Raw genomic sequence first — 19,230 nt, 5'->3', positions numbered from 1 at the left:
CACACACACACACACACACACACACCAATATGGACAGAAATACAAACTAGTGTGTGTGTGTGTGTGTGTGTGTGTGTGTGTGTGTGTGTGTCTCACCGCTGTGCACTGTCTCTGCAGGCAGGACTGCTTCATCCTCCCCGGTCCTCCGAACTTCTTCATGTCCTTACAGAAGTGACACTCTCCGCACTCGGTCCTCATGCAGGCCTGGCAGCGCCGGCACCGGGTCCGCCTGCGCCGCGCCCCGCTGCCCGCCCCCCCGCCCAGCGCCTTACTGCCCGACATCCCCCAACAAGTCAGCTGCACACAGAGAGAGAGACGGGTCAGAACCAGACAGCAGTCGGGCCCGGCCTGAAGTCTTCCAGAACCTCAGGACTCCTGCAGCTAGCTGCATGACATCAGGAAAACATAAAACGGGTTAAAGTTGCAACGGCTCTGCAGAGACAGGAGGCGACATGCACACATAGTTTGGGTTAATATTTAGTGCTACTAAAATATTATGATGGAAAACATATTTTTAGGAAAATAGTTTAACAGCCACACTTTCATCTGAACCAGGATTTATACCAGTAAGCTGCGTTTAATCAGATTTCACAGATTTCAAACTAATATTCAAGATCCAGTTTCCATGAGAGATCATTTGTGATAGAAATGATTAGACTGATTGGTTAGTTCTGCTGACTCACATATTAAAGATGAATCTAGATTTTTCTTTCACAGCACCAAACAAAGAATGACATTGTTCTGTTGCCCTGCAGCCCCGCATCATGACCCCTCCTCCTCCATGCTGCATTCAGTCAGAGCGGTAAGCCGAGGAGAATCGTCTTCCTCAACCCGAGAGCTTCAGAACTTCAGAGTTCACAGTGCTGGACTCTGAGGAAAAGATCTGGCAGCCATGTTGGTCAGGGCAGTAATCAGGTGTGTCCCAATCAGTTCCAACTCAATTCTGATTTGACGCTGCCGCAGGTGACAGGAGGAATGAAGACGGGCTTCCTCTGGTTCTGGTTCTGACAGACCATAACGATCCAGCAGCAGGCCCAACGGGCATCGGGTCACTGCCTGCCCACAGAGTCAGCTGTGCTGCCCCTGGACTGGAAGCTGTTTTTATTTTTACCTCAGAGTGGCCAACTGTCTGTTATTCCTATATTTATTTGATACAACAGAGGCTTCCGCACTTCCCATATCTGTGTCCTCCGTCCCTTTTTTCAGCCGTTACTACTGTTTAATCCGTTGTTAACATGTCGTAACGTGTTTTTCCGAGCCGCCTTTAAATGCAACATGAGGGCTAGGATGCTAGCTGGGTTTACACCTGTGAAGGAGACCTGCTGCTGCTGGGCGGAGCTACAGGTGTGTTGGAATCATGGCAGCAAAATGCAAAGAACTTTGCACAGATTTTCCCCCAAACTAACCGACTGAGTTGATTATAGCTGTTAGATGCAGGTAATGTTAGCTGAAAGGTGACAAGCTAATAACAATACAGGTGTCTATGTTCAAAAGTAGGCAGTGCTGGTTACATTCACTTGAGTAACTTTTTGGGAAAACATTTTTATTTACAGTTTTACATCACTGTACTGTTGTCATTTACTTGAGTAATATTATTATTGCTACGTAGATTCGTTTTGCATTTAAAGAAATAAACTTCAGAGATGGGAAACATTCAATTTTTGCAACGTATGAGCTAATGTTTTGAACATAATACCTCAACATTTTATACACGTCACTGTTCACATCCATTGTTTATTTTGTGTTAATAAACATGGTTAATTATCTGAAAGGTTACATAAAGGTTTGTTTACGTATTTACATTAAAGTAAAAGCTGGTTTACCCTTCCCCCTCAAAATAAGCCGATTATTGATCAGAACCTCCAGCAGAACCCGCTCTGGAAGACCTCAGAGCCCAGAGTCTGTGTTTCCCCTGGTGAACCGAGCCTGGTCCTGAAACCAGACCCGGTAGAACCAGTTGGGGTCTACCAGAGAGCGCCAGGTCCAGGTCTTCACCCATCCCGGCCAGCTGGACCCTCCAGTAGAATCAGCAGCAGCTACTGGAGGGTAGCTCCAGTAGCTGCTGCATAAGGAACATGTTCCTTATGTTCCACCATGAAGGAACATAAGGCTTTATAGCTAACTCAGTTCCTGGCGCTGACCCGGCTGCAGGACGGTTCCCGACGTTGTACAACAATCTGCTTCTGCAGCAGCAAAGTGATCCAAACACACCAGCAGGTTTCTCCCTTAATAAGCAACACTTTGTTTAAAATGTATTTTAAGGTTACTTGTTTCTTTGACATTTCATTTGGTTTGATATTCTGAAACACTGAAGCGAAACAAACATGAAATAAGAAATCAGGAAGGAGAAACATTATATAATACCATCCTAATATTTATCGATAGTGTCCTGTATAAATATTTGACCTCCAAATGTTTCATAGGTTCAGCAGATAGAAAATATTCAAACAAAGCTTTTATAGAAACAAGAGGTCTGACTTTAACATAAACTGCAGGTTTAAACATGTTTGTTGTTCATTTAGTGAAGTTACTCACAGTGGCTAGAAGAACCAGAAATGTTACTCAAGTACAAGTTCAGTGTAGTAAAACGACTCCTAAAAATACACTTGATCCAAAAGGCATCTCCAGTTAAAGTAAGCAGTTAGTACCAGCCTCAGTCCAGTTATTATCTGGCTGGTTTTTATTCTGACAGTAACCAAAAACTGCAGATTCCCAGTGATTGTGTGTAAAACACAGCAGGTGTTAAATCAACTCCTATGAAGGCAACTAAATATAGAGTTAATGATTACAGCAACAGATCCAATAACAACAATATTGATCATCTGGAAGCCTGTTAGCTCCATGTTGGCAGCCAGGAATAATAAGGATCTGCTAATGGCTAACAGCTAGCTTGCTATAGCCGCCTCCATTCAGGCATCTGCACCGCCGCGCGAGTTATTGTTGTGTTAATTGAACAATCACACACCTGTACCACACCTGTACAGACACCCAGTCCCTGCCCATAGCCCCCCATCCACACCTGCAGGAAAACACAACGGCAGGTATGCTAACGTGTTAGCAAGCTATTTACCCCCTGCGGCTGCTTCCTCCTTCAGGATCCCAACATTAACCAGCTGCAGTCGAGAAGGCAGAAAGGGGCGAGCCCCCGGCTGCGGACACACAGACACACGGCGGCCTCTCACCTCTTCCTGCTAGCTCGCATGCTCCTCGCTGGCTCATTAGAATCGATATTAGCCAACAGTTAGCCGTTAGCTTCAGCTATTAGCCGTTAGCTTCAGCTCAGCGCTTCCTTGTTTGTTCCTCCGCGGGGCTGCTGCAGCTGCTCTGTGCTCCGGGCTGCTCCCTCACTCGTGTCCCATCACGCTGGTTCCGCCGCTCCGCCGAGCTCCTGGGCCGGGCCAGCCTCACGGACCCGCGCGGGGGTCGAAACGTCTCAGTTGGTGAATCGATCGCTGTGGATAACGTGAAGGGCGCAGCGCCACTGAGGAGCTGGCGGAGTCGTGCCCATTCACTCCTCTCGCTCTCGGTCTCTCTCTTTCTCTGCAGTGAGAGTCTGCCTCGCTCTGCTCCTCTTCCTCCTAGAAGGCTTCAAAAAGCACAAAAACACACTAACGCCTCGCTCTCACCAGCGCTGCCTTCAACAACCCCGTGTAACCCTCCGCTAAAAAACTAGTCCTCGCGCATTAACATGAATCAGTTAAAGCGCTGCGCGCGGCTTTTGTTCTCGTGTCTATTGTGTGTGGCGCCTGCTTGTTGCGTGTTGTGCGTGGTTTGGATCACCGCTGTTGTCAGTCAACTTGTCACCTGTGACACGTTTCTAACCTCCGCATTGATTACATCACACAGGTGACCGCAGATGCCGCGTGCCGCTTCACCCTCGGAGCGTAACGACAAAAATAAATAAATAAATGGTGGAACAAATGTAGTAAATAAAATATGGACAGGAAAACTGCGCACGCTCAACCTCTGCGCGATGACGTCAATATCAAGCAAGGATTTTTGGGGTGTGTAGTTTTTTTAACTTTACCCCAAAATAATGAGTCAACTGATCAGTTTAAAATAAAGTACAATCAAAACATAGATAATGAAGACAAAATGTTGTGGACATTTATGACGTAAATAAGGTTATAAAATATATACATTAGTAAATCAAAACATGGAACAATCCAACTTGGAAATAAATTGGCTATATATTAATTATTATTATTATTATTATTATTATTATTGCACACTTTAAATAACATCCTTCAAAACACCCAAAAATACAACATATATAATGTAAAATCAACAGAACAAAAATAAACACAATACAATGATTTTCACACTGCATATGAATCTCTGGTGGTACGTATATGGATTGCCTTTAGTGGAAATTTCAAATATTGGCAAAGTTAATACAAAGCAAAGTAATTGAAATGTAGAACTAACAAGCCGAAAGAACAAGAAGCTGGTGGAAACTTATAGGGTTTTCCATTTATCTTTGAAGTTTGATCTGAGAATATTATGAAACCTGGATGATCCATTTTTGGTCAAAAGTAAGAAAATCTGAAGAATTTACCAATTGTTGATACTTTTACAAATCTGTGCTAATATGTTTGTCTCAAGATGTTATGTATTCAATCACTAAAGGAACATATATTTTGTGTTATCATACACAAACTACTATGAATGCAGATAAGCAGTTCTTACAACAAATATATTTCTAATACAGCTGTATTTGACTTAAGGTTTGAATTGGTGCAAAAACTGTTAGTCTTTGTAATTCCGAGTTCAGGAACCTTTCTAGAAATTTGTAAAAATATTGAGTTTGGAAATCTTTACTTTTTGTTTGTTTATTTATTTATTTATTTATTACAAAGTACCAATTAATCACTAAAATAAATGTACTTATTCTTAATTCTCACTGAAATTGGAAGGGAATATGTAGATAAAACATCCAAGAATGTTGAGAACAAAGTAAAAGCCCTTTTAAGGTTTTTACTTTTTAGTGGTTTTAGGGTTTTTACTGAAATTTCATTGGCTGAATGAAAAAGAATTTAATTCAGCCAAAACTTCAGCTACCTTCTTCCTTTGAAGGCCTCTCCCGTTAACGTTTCACCCTACCAATATGGTGGTCGCGCTGACGCGTCGCATCAGCGTCCATGGCTCCTCCCTGCCCGGCCTCTGCGCAGCTAACAAGCTAAGCTGGCTCGGCGGCTCGCAGCTTCTCTCGGTGTGGTTAGTTAGTTTGAGACGCACCGGCTCCATCCACAGTACGGTGCCGCTCACAGCGACCTGGTGGAACGTTCACGCCCGGCATAGGGACACCGAGTTCGGACATCAGCTTACAAACAGGTGAAAATGATTAAGCTGTTCTCCCTGAAGCAGCAGAAGAAAGACGAGGAATCTGCTGGAGGAAACAGAGCCGGAGCCGGGGGGAAGAAAGCCAGTGCGGCCCAGCTCCGAATACAGAAAGGTGGGTCAGTAACCCGACCGGGGCCCGCTTGGCTGCCCCGGCCCCCAGCAGGGCTTCCTGGCCGGGTACCGAGCAGTAAACACCGGGTAAAAACAACCGCTCTGGAGGAGGATCGGTACGTCCAGGCCGGCTGTTGTTACCCAGGCAGGCTAACAGTTAGCGCCACAACCAGGAGCTAACGACGGCTAGCTCCCCCTGCCATAGTTAAAAACAAACTGAGCTAAAACGTTCACACCCTGCTAGAACTACACCCAACACCTGCCTAATCCCAGGTACCATGGAAACCGGGTTTAATGACAGATTTTAACCTGTCAAAATGGTTTAATCAGAGACTTTAACCAACTAACCTGGTTTAATCAGAGACTTTAACCTGTCAAAATGGTTTAATCAGAGACTTTAACCAACTAACCTGGTTTAATCACAGATTTTAACCTGTCAAAATGGTTTAATCAGACTTTAACCAACTAACCTGGTTTAATCAGAGGTTTTGACCAGATGTTGGAGGTTAGAGGGGCGTTTTGGTGAATCCTGACTGAACCAACATGTCTGCTTGGCCCGGTTCCGGTTCTGACCAGCTGCTGGTTCTTCCTGAATGTCGTCACCTTTAATTCTGATGCTGTAACCACGGCGATGATAAAACTCCTGATCTGTCCCACCTGCTAACCTCCATGTTTTCTGTTGTGAACTGAAGCGATGGATTCAGGATGATGATGATGATGTTGATGATGATGTTTGTGTTGCAGACATCAATGAGTTAAACTTGCCAAAGACGTGTGAAATCAGCTTCCCCGATGACGACGACCTTCTCAACTTTAGGCTCATCATCTCGCCAGACGAGGTGAGTTCAGGAACTCTAACAGCATTAAAAACATGGATGATAACGTTTTGCTTTCTCATGTTTTGATAGTAAAATTATTTTGTTAATAATCACATTTTCTTGCTGCATCTGTAGTTTTTCCAATTCTTTATATTTTCCTTATTTTTTATGTTTCGGGCTTTTTCCTAACTGGATTAAATTTTCATTTTCCCTCTAATTCTTCATCCAGCATCCCATAATAATGGGACATGATGATGATGTTAAAAATGTTTTCCTCATTCCATGAACGTCTGGTCGGGTCTCTGATCTTTAACGAGCTTTTTGGTGAAATTCAATCAGGCGGCCATTGTGGTCTGGCCTCAGCCTCTCTGCTGCGTTCAGGGCACATTGGGACGTTGGAGCGTCCTGCATTGAATGTTCAGGGTTTCTACTGAGTCCAGCAAAGTAAAGAATATCTTCCTGATGTTCACCTGGTGTAGACGGGTGCCGGTATTGCTGTTCCCAAACTGGTCTAAAATTCACTGATTATTTATTCAAAACTTGTATTTTGGTTTTGAATCTGTTACAGTAGAAGCTCAGCTGTGGTCCAGTTGTAAGTTCTGGTGTGAAAACAGGTCAGAACCATGAGGTCGTTGATGGACGCAGAAACGTGGTGATGAAGAGTGTTTTTCTTCATCATGCACATTAAATGTTTGTTTTCTCTTTCAGGGTTTTTACAAAGGAGGAAAGTTTGTCTTCAGCTTTAAGGTAAAATTTTAGTTTGAATTTTGGCAGAAATTCTTCCTCGCAGCCGGATCCGGTTCAGATATTTAGAACATCGAGTTTCTGAAATGAAACTAGAACTCATATATTACTTATAATTATCACACATAAAGTGAAATATTTCAGCTTTAAGATCAGTCTCAGACCCGGTGTTCCGACCCGGTGTTCCGACCCGGTGTTCCGACCCGGTCTGTGTGTTCCAGGTAGGACAGGGTTACCCCCACGACCCCCCGAAGGTGAAGTGTGAGACGATGGTTTATCACCCCAACATCGACCTGGAGGGAAACGTCTGCCTAAATATTTTAAGGTCAGTTTGCAGAACCAGACTGGACCAGGAGGTTCTGTTGTGTCCAGTCTGTCAGTCATCTTTAATTTGATTGAATAAATTGGGTTAAAACGTCTGAGAAGTCCTGTTTCCAACCTAAATAACAAAGTATTCTGATATATTTAGATAATGACAGATGTTTGCTCAGTCCTTGTATTCAGTCAGTAATGACCTGAATTGTTTTCTGTTGTGATAAATGAAGACGTTGCTAACGGCTGTCTCTGCTCTCTGTCCACAGAGAGGACTGGAAGCCAGTTCTGACAATAAACTCCATCATCTACGGTCTACAGTATCTATTTCTAGTGAGTTCAGTCTGACTAGTAAAAAACATTTCAGCTCCTTTAAAAAAATGAAAAATAAATAAGAAAGCATTTTATTAGTCCTGTTCAGTCCACTTCTACCCTACTCCAATCCATCTGCCTAGTCAAAGTCCGTTTGGGTTGGTGAGGCGTGAACGCTAGTCGACCTCTGACCTCTGGTCCTCCAAACCTCAGTCTGGGTTCAGTTGAAGTGAACTCTGGTTTAGTTTGAATCCATATATGAACGCCAAGCTTACCGTAGACCGCTCCAAAAGCAGGAAGTGGACTATAGCGCAGGGCATTCTGGGTAAATACAACCAAAACTAACGTGCTAGCCTAGCAGTAGCAGGTCTTTAGCCTAAAGAGAAATCCTCCAACCGCTAAAATCTGACGCCTCCATCTTGTTTCCATCTGGTGAAGAAGGAAGTTGCTCTCAGTGTCTTCAGAGGTTTTTGTGTCGTTTCCCTCAGTGGTTCTGGGTGCAGCGCCCCCACAGGCCAGGAGGGGAACAGGTTGGTTTGACTCAGAACCACAGCAGCTGGAGGTGGAGCAGATGTTCTGGTTCCAGTAGAACCGGGTCAACCGGACCGAAGGAGGAAAAACAGCTTTAGTCTGTTTTCCCTCTTGTTTTGAAGTATGAAAACAATTTTTATTAAGTAGATATTCTTATCTGTTTTTTATTCTTGTTGATCAGCAACTACTTGTAACATTAGCCCAACTGTCTTCCTTTGACATTTATTACATGCCAGATTCTGTGCTGATGATCACAGATAAGTTAGACTCGAGTAAAGCCAGAGTTTCCTTCGCTGGACTTTCAGCCTGGTGGGCCTCCAGGCTTTTCCTCCCGCCCCGCCAGGCTTTATCTCTTTATTTTAAACTCAAGTGGAGGCAACAAAGCTTGTTTTACAGTTGATGCACGTGTACTTTCACCCAGAATGCTCTGTTTGGATCATGTTGTTGCAGAGCAGGTTCACCTCTACCAGTCAAACAGTCTGAAAACTGGATCAGAACCAGAAGAGTTTGGACCCAGTCAGAGCTTCTGGCGAGAAACATTTAGGTTCTGGTTCCAGGCGGTTCTGTTCAGCTCAGCTAATGTTCCTGACCCCAGCTGATCATGTGACCTCTGACCCCCAGGAGCCGAACCCGGAGGACCCGCTGAACAAGGAGGCAGCGGAGGTCCTGCAGACGAACCGGCGGCTCTTCGAGCAGAACGTCCACCGCTCGCTGCGGGGCGGCTACGTTGGCGCCACCTACTTCGAGAGATGTCTGAAGTAGCCCCGCCCTGTCCCGCCGTCCTCCAAGCTCCTCCCACTCCCCCTCTCCCCCTGTCTGCCTGACCCCTCCTTCTTCCTCGGCTCCTCTTCGGTCGCCATGGCAACGGGAAGCAGCACGACGCAACACGCTTTCCAGTTTTACCACAGAAGAAGAAGCTGCATCTTCCTCTCCTCCTCTTCCTCACCTGTCCCCTCCTCTTCCTCCTCCTTCATTTCTGTTTCACTTCAGCCATGATACGCCACGGTGGGGGGGGGGGCACCAACGACAACACATCTGAGCGGACTCTGCTGAGGAGGAGGAGGAGGAGGATGAAGGTGGGGTGCTGAGGATGGACAGATGTGGGGGAGGGGTGATTGTGAATGTTGCTCTGATCAACGTCACAACGCCCATGATAATGATGCTCACCAGATTGTTTTCCTGTTTTTATTTTGAGTGCGTGGCGAAGACGCCTGACATCACAAAGGTGGTCTGTAGGACACGCCCCTTCCTGTCACCGCCTTCATTCATTGGCTACAGATCAGAGAAATAGCAGCAAACTCCAAACAGCTTCCTGCATCCTGCAGGTCTAGCAAAGGGGGCGGGGCTTCTCACTTCCTTCCTGCAGGAAGTCTCTGATTGGATGGCTTCTCGTTCTTGAAAGGGGGTGGAGCTTCTCTCTTTGATCCTACTGAGTCTAGCAGAGGGGGCGGAGTTGTGTCCTAATGTTTTTGCACAAAGTTTATAAAAGAGGTGGAGCTTTTCATGCAGGAAGTATAAAAGATGGGCGGAGCTTTTTGCTTTCTACCTGTGGGAATTTCTTCTCGTTTTTGTCCAGTAAGTCTCTGATTGGATGATTTTGTCTTAAGGGGGGCGGAGCTTATTTCTTTGTTCCACAGGAACAAGCAGAGGGGCGGGGCTTCTCACAAGTCTCTGGGTAGATCTTGGATTGAGAGTGAGCATTCTTTTTTCTTAAAGTCCAGCAGATGGGCGGAGCTTTGTCCTAACATTTTTGCACAAAGTTTGAAGGGGCGGAGCTTTTCCGAGTATTCCTGCAGGAAGTGTTCCAGATGGGTGGAGCTTTTTGCGTTCTTAAAGTAGGCGGGGCTTCTCACTGCGCTCTCACAGGAAGTGTAACAGAGGGGCGGAGCTTCTAAATCAGAGGGAGCAGATTCGCCTTAATTTTTTTCTTAAATATTTTTAGTTTTTTTTAGCTTAAAGTGGCCACAACGCCCCCTGTTGGGGTGCTGTGGGAGGTCAGGGGTCTGAGTAAAGGGGAGGAGCTAGTTTTAAGAGGGGGGGGGGGCGCAACTCTTGATGGAGGGAACATGCCTTAAAGTCTTTGTAGCTGTTGATTGGTGGGTCGATCGGCATGGGCGGGGCTTATTCCTGCAGGAGCCACCTGATAGGACAAGATGGAGTCCATCTGTTTGGAGTTTGCTGCTCAATAAATCCCATGAAATGTTGATGGGCGGGGCCTATTATGATGTGGGCGGGGCATAGCTTAGTGGGGATGCTTGTTTAAATGAGTGGGGTGTGGGTGGGCCTTTGATTTTTATTTTGGGGAGGGTTTGGGGGGAGGGGCTTGAAATGTTACGATTCTATTGTGTATATTGAAACCCCAGCTGTTCACTTTGACTGCAATATGATTTATGTTAAATAAAATATGAACTTGAATGAGGAGAAAACTGTTGCCCTCTGGCTTCGGACCCCAACCAAAAACCAGGAGTCACCTTAACGCTGAAATAAGGGCGTGAATTCACACTTTAACAATTATTTTGTAAATTAAATATTAAAGTGAAAACATGAGATCAGAAGTTTATATACACCTTTTTTCTCACTGTCGTTAAATCGGACCAAACTGCTCTAGGTTCAGGTCAAAATTATTGAAATTATTTCTATTTGCTAAAATGATTAAGAACTGACAGATTAATTTATCTTAAAATCAGGAGTTTACATACACCTCAGGTCACGAGTTCTCATCCATTCCTGATAGAACCAGTAGAACTGGGTCAGGTTTGTAATCAGTTGGTGTTATGTAGCACACCACATCCTCCTGGAGCAAAACAGCTCCACAGCATGATGCTGCCACTCCCATACTTCAGTTTGGATGGTGGTCATGTCCAAACGCTCTCTTTAGTCTCCAGAAACAGTTTTTGTCCCCTTGTGGCGTCATCCTTGCTGAGCGGCTCTTCAGCCTGTTGGTACAGAACAGTTTGACTGGATGACCATGTAATTCTGGCCTCTGCCTGCAGGGGGCAGTGTTTGTTCTCAAACCAATGATCTGAACATTGTTTAAAGCAGGTTTCATCCACAGTGCAGTTTCAAGTTTTGACATGATAAAAACTTTATCATGAATAAAGCAAAGCAATGAAAAATGTAATTCAGCCTGGAATTAATCTATAATCCAGTTATTAACCAAACTCTAAGCGGTTTAGTACGGATTTAAAGGAACTCAGGGTTTTGGCTGTTTTGCAGTTTTCTGGAAGTTTGTTCCAGATCTGTGGTGCATAGAAGCTGAATGCTGCTTCTCCATATTTGGTTCTGGTTCTGATGTAGAGCAGAACCAGGACCTGAGCGGTCTGAAGGTTGATCTTTGATTTATGAACTAAAATATTTTAAAGTTTATTCTTTGAGCTACAGGGAAATCCTTCCAGCATTTTCCTTTAGCTGGTTTTCCAACTCAGATCTAATGTAAGAACTGCTTCCTTATGCAAATAATGACAAGAGCAAATCAATTCATTTAAAAAACTAGAACTCTAAAACAACTGATTATTCTGTATGTTATCAAGACATATTTTACATTGCCACAGGTTTTATTCCTCCCATATTTTATTATTAAAGTAGGAAAAAACTCCACATTTCCACCATAATACCATCCAAGTATTTCCATTAGTATCTTAAGATCTTCACAGATTGGCTTCATAAACTACAAACTCTGAGCCTCAACATGGTAACTATGTACATAAATTCATTCACTTTAACTCAGAGTTTCTCCACCCTGGTCCTCAGGCCTCCTGTCCTCCATGTTTCAGGTGTTTCCCTTCTGCCACCTGGATTGTGTCTCTGGGTGATTAACAGGATCTGCAGCTCCTGATGGTCCTGCAATCATTTGGATCAGCTGTTCTGGAACAGAGGCTCATCTAGAACATGCAGAGCAGGGGGGCTGAGGACCAGGTGGAGAAACACTGATTTAACTTATAAATCACTACATCTAATATATTATTGCATGATCGTCTTAAAGGAGGAAAAGGCTCCTCTATCTGAGGACCCTGTCCGGTTCATCTGCAGAAAACCTCCACGTTCTGCAGGAGCTCCACCTCTTCCTTCCCTCCTCCGTAAAGTCTGAGCCTGATTCCGGTCCAGACCCGGTTCCCCTCAGGCCCGGTCCAGGCCCCGTTCCCCTCAGGCGGGGTGATGCTGGGCGGTGGCCAGGATCAGAGGAACCTCCTTGTCTCCGGTGCCAAGCAGAGGAAACATCCTCTCGGTGAACTCTGTGTTTGTGTGGAAGCTGTAAATCTCCGTTCCTGACTTGACGTTGTAGAAGGAGACCTGACCCTCCTCCACGTCCAGGAAGATGCCCACCTGTCGCAGCTTCGGGTGGTGACCTTTCACCTGCAGGGCGGAGACAGAGAGCAGCCGGTGGCAGCATGAGTTTCTGCCCTCAGCTTTCAAACGTTCATTCTCAGTTGGATTCAGGTATTTAAAGGGCATCGCTTGCAAAGTTCCAGTCAAATATAACGGCAATGTTTGGGTTTGCTAGCCTGTCATAAGAGGAGAATGGGTGTTCAAATTTCAAAGTCATACTTTCACCATGTTTACTCATTTATAAATGTCAGCGTCAAGCTACATGTTTAATTAGCAAGCTAAATATTTACTGATTATTTTCTTTCATGGTAAATATTTAATTTCCAGACTGCATTTAGAGTAGAAGCTAAACATTTGGCTTTCTAACTAATTTTTGACTGTTTAACTTCAGAAATGGCACCATCACAGACCTTGGTCAGAGGCGGTGTAGTGAGCGCCCTCAGCTGGCTGCCGCACCACCAGATGGCGTAGTATCCGTTTGTGGGACTCATGTCAAACAGGCCTTTCCTCTGGGCCGACTCAGTTACCACACCCAGTTTCCAGTCCTTGTTCTCCCCAACAGAAACCTGCAAGACACAAAGCAGGGTCTATTAAAGCAAGTTCTGGTTCTGTTGACCAACCCTGTGAAGAAACCTTGACACTTGGCCTCCCACCAGAGATCATCAGATCCAGAGATTCCTGCCCATGACATGACCTTGATTCCAAATAAGAAAAAACCCTGAAAGAGACTCAGGTCCTCAACCAGATCTCCACAACATCAGCAGACTGAGGACTCATCTACAAAACCCAGACTTACATACGGATCCATCAGAAGATGCCACTAGTCCTCAACGAGAGCTGGACTGGCAAAACAGTGTAACCATCACCTTGAATTTAAGACCACCAAGATCTCACATTATTTAAGAGCCCAACCCTTTGACCTCCAACCAGGTAAGATCCTGACCCTCATCCTGACACAGAACAAGATCTTAACCCTCAACAAGGCTCTCATCCTCAACCAGATCAACGCAGAACTAGTCCTGACCCTCATCCTGACACAGAACAAGATCTTAACCCTCAACAAGGCTCTCATCCTCAACCAGATCAACGCAGAACTAGAACAGACTCAAGTGTTTGTGTTTTCTTGATCAAATCCTGACCTCTAAGAAGAGACAGACCAAACAGAGAAGCGTCACCCTCACCTTCATCACCCATTAATCCAGATTGAACACCTGACCAGGATCTCCTACAAAGTAAGATTCATAAACATTGAGATCCTGAGCTTCCCTCTGAAGGAGAACTCCATCAGATCTTGACCCTTGACAAGAATCACCTTCAACTGGCAACATCTCAGCACATAGCAACTCCAGAAGACTCTGGCTTTCTTGATCTGTCATCCATGAGTAGAGCTGGCCTACCAATAAGACAACATCCTGATCCAGAAAGTCCCAATCTGTTCCAACATTCGAGTCCTTACCATTCGGTGCTACCCACACCAAAGTCCTGGTACAGGGTCTCAGCCCCATTGTTGTGACCAACAGTCTGAACAATGTGTTCTTCACCCTAATCTCCAGTGGTCCAGGCCCTCTCTGACTCTTGTTGAAAGAGTAAGAATCTTTCAACAAGATTCTTACTCTCTGGTATGTTCAGTGTTAGAGAAGATCTCACGTGAATACTGGCCTCAGAGATTTTGGCCTGGAAATAAAGTGAGATCATCAGCTTATCTTCAACCAAACAAGGAGCCTGATCCTCATCTAGACCAGATATTTATGTCCAAACATCTCAAACCATGAAAAAAATCCAAATATAAGACAAGCTTTAAACTTGGATCTTCCTGTGGCCTGTACAACATCCTGATCATTTGCCTCGTTTTCACTGCGTGGTACGGGTCGATGGGGTCCGGTACGCTATTTTACGGTCCACTATGTTCAGGAGAGCGTTTCCACCATCAGCAGGACTCTCACTGGACAGACGCGGTTAAACCCAAACACCTAACATGACGCTAACAGTACCAGTACAGTAACAAACATGATGCACTGCTGTGTCGTTTTTCCCATCCCCCAATCAATGGACTGGGCTGTGTGACTAACGGTACTGTACCATTGTCCTTTGGACCTACAACTGAAGGGAGCCCAGGAACGGCAGGCCGCCATTACAATGGAAACAGACAAAATAGCGTACCGAACGTCGCCGAACTGTTCCACACCAGTCAATGGAAACGAGGCATTTAAGGAAGACAAGAAGCCACTCAACACCTACCTCATCGTCAGCAACAACTGGCCAGTAAAATGAATGTAAGCGCCACTCTGATGCCAAACAAAACAAGATTCTGACTGACCTCCCAGTAGTGACGCCCAGAGCTAAACCCTTCCTTGGCGATGACACAAGACCAGACGTCGAATCGGTGATGGCTGTTTCTGAAAAACTGCAGCTTCTCTCCTCTCTTCAGCTGCTTCCTGTCTTCTGAAAGGATCAGGAATGGGTACGCCGTAACTGGGTTCAGCGTCACATCCTCTGAAGAAGCACAGGATGATATGTGAAAATACATTCAGGTCTCGGCTGGACATCAGAGGTCATGACAGACTGAGCAGAAAGAAACAGTTCTGTCTCGGAGAACATCTATGCCTTTCAGCCGTAAGATCAGACAGAGGTCAATGATCTGAGGTACACCTCACCTATGTAGGCCCGGGCTTTCTTCAGTCCTAAAACAGAACAAAGAAGAACATTGAGAAGAAAAACTCCAGTGCAGAAATTACCTTCCTTTATTCTCCAGAGCACCGGATGATTTGGTGATCAAAACAACTGGACTGAGAACCTGCAGTGGACTTTTTGAGCATTGTTGTTATAGCAACCGCTGATCTGATCAATTTCTCTTAAAATAGAAAAGCTTGAGGAGTTTTAGGTCCAACTGATATTTCCTGGTGGTAGAGCAGTCGCCTTCACCATTGGCTTGCAGCAAGAAGGTCCTGGGTTTGAATCCCAACCAGAGGCTTATCCAGGTCTGGATCTAAAACCCTTGAAGTCTGCGTGGCTGTTTCAGGTGAAACAGCCACGCAGACTGATGAACCGACAAACAGTCGACTTCTCATGTTCTCTAAAGTTCAAATCAAGGATTATTAGCTGTAATCTGTGTATTGCAGTAATAATCCAACAATCTCAGTGGGATGACTGTCTGCATGTCAAGATCAAGTCCAACTTGAACAAATGTAAAACTGTTGAATCTACGTACCTGTAACATGCTTACTCTTCTTCATGTCTGAGGAGGAAAACAGAACAAAACTGAAACATCTCCAGAAACATAAGGACTTTATTTCTCCAATCACTGCAGGAAGGTCAGGCCTGACCCTGAGCCGTGACCCTGAGCCGTGACCCTGAGCCGTGACCCTGAGCCGTGACTCTGGTCTCTGGTCTCACCTTTCAGAGACCACTGACTCATCCTCAGAGTCGACTTGCTCCCTCTCAGACTCATCATGCTCTCGGCCGCCATCAGGTCACCTGGTGGAACTGGAACAGAGGCCGTTCAGACTCTGACCTCTCACCTGGAGGCCCACCCTTCATGAATGTTTGACTTACAGTCTTTGGAGTCTCTGGAGCCTCTAGAACCTCTGGAGGCCCTCGGGCGGATCTCTCCCATCCAGATTTCGTCTACCTTGATCTTGACGTCGGACAGACTGCTCTTCACATCGTCCAGGTGGAAGTGAAGGGACAACTCGGCCTCTTCATCAGCGTCATCATGTTTCTTTTCATCCAGCGGAGCCGTGGCCTCCTCAAAGCTCTGAGACGAGGGGAAGAAGAGAAGAAGGTGAAGAAGTTTTTTACTTGTGATGCCTCCAACACCGGCCGGGTAGCTGCTACCTGTAGGAAGCTGATGTGATCCTGACTGATGGCCTGGACCTCCAGCGTGGCCCTCCTGTCGGTCAGTTGGCTAAGCTCCGCCTCCAGGCGGTGCACCATCGTCTCCCCCTTCGACGTCACAGCCTCCAGCTGGTTTTGGATCCCACCCACCACCTGAGTCCGGATCCGGTCCAGCGAGGCGGACACTTCATCCAGAAGGTGCTCAACATCGCCTCGCTCTTTGTCTGCGTAGTTCTGAGACCAAAGCACACAGAACTTCACCAGGAAGTTCTGACCCGGTCCAGAGTAACCGGCAAAGACCTTCAGAAAGTCTAAAGAACTGCTGATGCTGAACGTCAAAGTAGTGCAGCATATTACCGTAAAAATCCCACAACGCAGATAAATGCATAAATATTAGCATGCTCCCATTAGCCACTTGAATTTCAGGATGATGGCCATTTTCCAAGATGGTTGCTATTTCTGAGACTTTTAAGCCAATTATTGTCATAAAATGTTCGCCATGTTCATGATGTGGATGAACTTTGGCCATCATATTCACTTTAAAATAATATGTAGAAAAATCACAAACTGAACTTTGCTGTTAATGAGTCTTAAAGCAACAGGAAGGAGATGAAAACGTGAAAGAGACCAAGACACTCGCCGCAATGGTTAGCGTTAGCTTCCACCATTTTTTCTATGGTTAGCAGTTTAGCAGCATAGGATTAGCTTAAACCAATTGTTTATGTGTTTAGCAGTGTAGCATTAGCTTCTGATTATTTTTGTGTTTAGTGGTAGCAGAGTTAAGATTCTCATTTAATGAATTAGTGAAACAAACGTTTTGGTTAGCTGTACCCACCGCTGGCTATAACTACTGAAGGTCTTAGTGCAAACAAATTCTCCATTGCAACCATTTTGAAAAATGTCCACCAGAAAAAGGAAACGATATCTCACAAGAAAACATATCTTATTTCTATGGTCTCTGACTGACACCAAACACTTTCATTTAATTGGCAATTTTAGTGCAAAAATTCCATAATAACCATGGAGGCCATCTTGAAAAATGGCTGCCATCTTAAATTTTGACATACAAATCTTGAGTAAAAATTTTGCTGAAATGTTCAATTATCTGCTGCACTATGGGAGAGTACAACTGCTTGATGGGAACCATGAAGAAGGGAGGAATGGACCAGAACCATTAGAGCTGAAGAATGTGAGCCGAACCGGACCTGCACGGATTCCAGCTTCCTCTTCAGGTCGCTCAGACGGATCTCCTTCTCTTTGATGCAGTTCAGGATCTCCTGCTCCGTCCTCGCCACCAGTTTCTGAACACAAACACGACGTGATGAAGAACCTGCAGAGCTAACCGGACCCGAGCAGGATGCAGGTCCTGTCTCTCTACCTGTTTGCTGAGTCTCTCAGTCTGGACGGAGACGGTTTTGTGAGTGCGATGATCCTGCAGGACGCAGATGGCGCAGATGCAGCGCTGACATGTCTTACAGTAGACCTGGAGACAAAGAGACGACGACCCAGACATTCAGCAGGACAACATGGAGACAAAACACTGCAGACAGACATGAACAGCCAGTGAAGGAAATAATTCTAACAGTCTGTGAACATTGAGGAGAAACAAATTACCGTTACAGGAAATCAGTTTATCCGCGGTGGCTATGCTAACTAGCCTTAGTATTGATGATAGGCTATGCTAGCTGCAGTTCGGTAGAATAATTTATATTTATTGTAACATCTATTATAAAAATTCTCTTAAACTTCAACTTATTGAGGATAAAATGATCCACTTCTGCATTTCAGCCTGGAACATTTCCTGGAAACACACGAGAGCTCATTCTGCTCAGCAGACCAGTGTGAATCCAGTGTGAACCCAGTGTGAATCCAGTGTGAACCCAGTGTGAATCCAGTGTGAATTCAGTGTGAATCCAGACTGAATCCAGCAGGTCTGGAGCATCTGGATCGCCCTGATGCTGAAGGTCAGGTTGTGCTGCTTGCCTCCATCAGGCGGCGGTGTGTGGAGCAGGTGCGGCCCCTGAGGGCCTCCTGGGGGTCCAGCAGCGGGTGCTTGGCATAGAAGGCGGTGTTGTAGTGTGGCTGCAGGTGTTCACTGCAGTAGGAGGCGGTGCAGGTGAGGCAGGAGCTGACGGCCGGCTGCTTCACCCCGGAGCAGACGTCACACCACACCACGTCCCCCAGGGCCGCCGGCGCCGGGAGCGGCGACAGGAACGGGTTGGTGCTCCGGCCGTCCTCCATGGCGTCCAGCGAGCCGTTCCCCACTGGCGCTGAGAACCCCGTGGCGCCGTAACGCGTCTGCTTGAATTTATCGGCTATCAGAGCGAAGACCTTGTTGATGCTGAGCTGGGGACGCTCGTCAAACTGCCTCTTACACAGAGGACAGGTGCAGACCGAGCTGGACGCCCAGTACCCGCCGATGCACGCCTGCAGGGACACAGAGGTCAAAGGTCAGTCAGACAGCGGCGCCCCAGGGGCATCAGGAGGGTGTTACCTGGCAGAAGTTGTGTCCGCAGGGCGTAGAAACCGGGTCAGTGAACAAGTCCAGGCAGATGGAGCAGGTCAGCTCCTGCTCTGAGAACAGTTGTGGTGCCTCCGCCATCTTTGAACCGAGCTGTGGAGGAGAAACCCGGTGAGCAAGTTCTGGACTGGCTCTGCTCCCCGGCCCAGTTCTGGACCAGTTCAGATCAATGTTTACTTTTGGACCAATTTACTCCCAGTTCAGTCAAAATGAAAAGAAAACAAGGAATCATGAAGGTTAACCATCACATTTCCTGTTTAACTTCAGAAGCAGCGGCACAGGTCTGCTAATGCGCTAATAACAGAGCTAAGTTTTAGCTTAGCGTTTTTGCTAACGCTTAGCTTCCCCTGTTATTTTTCCAGATAAATTATAAAACAC

General features: G+C 45.8%; 3 protein-coding genes across 3 annotated transcripts in view; 1 reads left to right on the top strand and 2 right to left on the bottom strand.

Moving 5' to 3' along the window:
• fbxl19 (F-box and leucine rich repeat protein 19) overlaps nucleotides 1-3,913 on the bottom strand; it is a 10,160-nt gene extending 6,247 nt beyond the window's left edge. Inside the window, exons 1-2 of the mRNA XM_007573866.2 lie at nucleotides 3,183-3,913; nucleotides 97-297 (exon numbers count right to left, since the gene is read on the bottom strand). Of these exons, the coding sequence (XP_007573928.1) occupies nucleotides 97-282 (186 nt within the window). The 5' untranslated portion in view covers nucleotides 283-297; nucleotides 3,183-3,913. The remainder of the gene's footprint in view (nucleotides 1-96; nucleotides 298-3,182) is intronic.
• A 1,230-nt stretch (nucleotides 3,914-5,143) lies between these two features.
• ube2m (ubiquitin conjugating enzyme E2 M) lies at nucleotides 5,144-10,597 on the top strand. The gene is made up of 6 exons (XM_007573865.2): nucleotides 5,144-5,455; nucleotides 6,199-6,293; nucleotides 6,981-7,019; nucleotides 7,238-7,341; nucleotides 7,598-7,661; nucleotides 8,793-10,597. The coding sequence occupies exons 1-6, from the start codon at nucleotides 5,341-5,343 to the stop codon at nucleotides 8,931-8,933; spliced, it is 558 nt and encodes a 185-aa protein (XP_007573927.1). The 5' UTR covers nucleotides 5,144-5,340; the 3' UTR covers nucleotides 8,934-10,597.
• Nucleotides 10,598-12,048: 1,451 nt separating this feature from the next.
• On the bottom strand, nucleotides 12,049-18,975 carry btr30 (bloodthirsty-related gene family, member 30). Its single transcript, XM_007573864.2, has 12 exons — nucleotides 18,826-18,975; nucleotides 18,315-18,758; nucleotides 17,710-17,814; nucleotides 17,537-17,632; nucleotides 16,332-16,565; nucleotides 16,050-16,251; nucleotides 15,891-15,980; nucleotides 15,706-15,732; nucleotides 15,152-15,178; nucleotides 14,815-14,990; nucleotides 12,908-13,063; nucleotides 12,049-12,524 (listed from the first exon to the last, which is right to left on the bottom strand). The coding sequence occupies exons 1-12, from the start codon at nucleotides 18,931-18,933 to the stop codon at nucleotides 12,315-12,317; spliced, it is 1,875 nt and encodes a 624-aa protein (XP_007573926.1). The 5' UTR covers nucleotides 18,934-18,975; the 3' UTR covers nucleotides 12,049-12,314.
• Between the last annotated feature and the right edge of the window lie 255 nt (nucleotides 18,976-19,230).

This window comes from Poecilia formosa, unplaced genomic scaffold, assembly GCF_000485575.1.
Source record: "Poecilia formosa unplaced genomic scaffold, Poecilia_formosa-5.1.2 Scaffold339, whole genome shotgun sequence".
In the NCBI taxonomy this organism is placed as follows: Eukaryota; Metazoa; Chordata; class Actinopteri; order Cyprinodontiformes; family Poeciliidae; genus Poecilia; species Poecilia formosa.
This window is presented reverse-complemented; position numbering and strand designations above follow the sequence as displayed.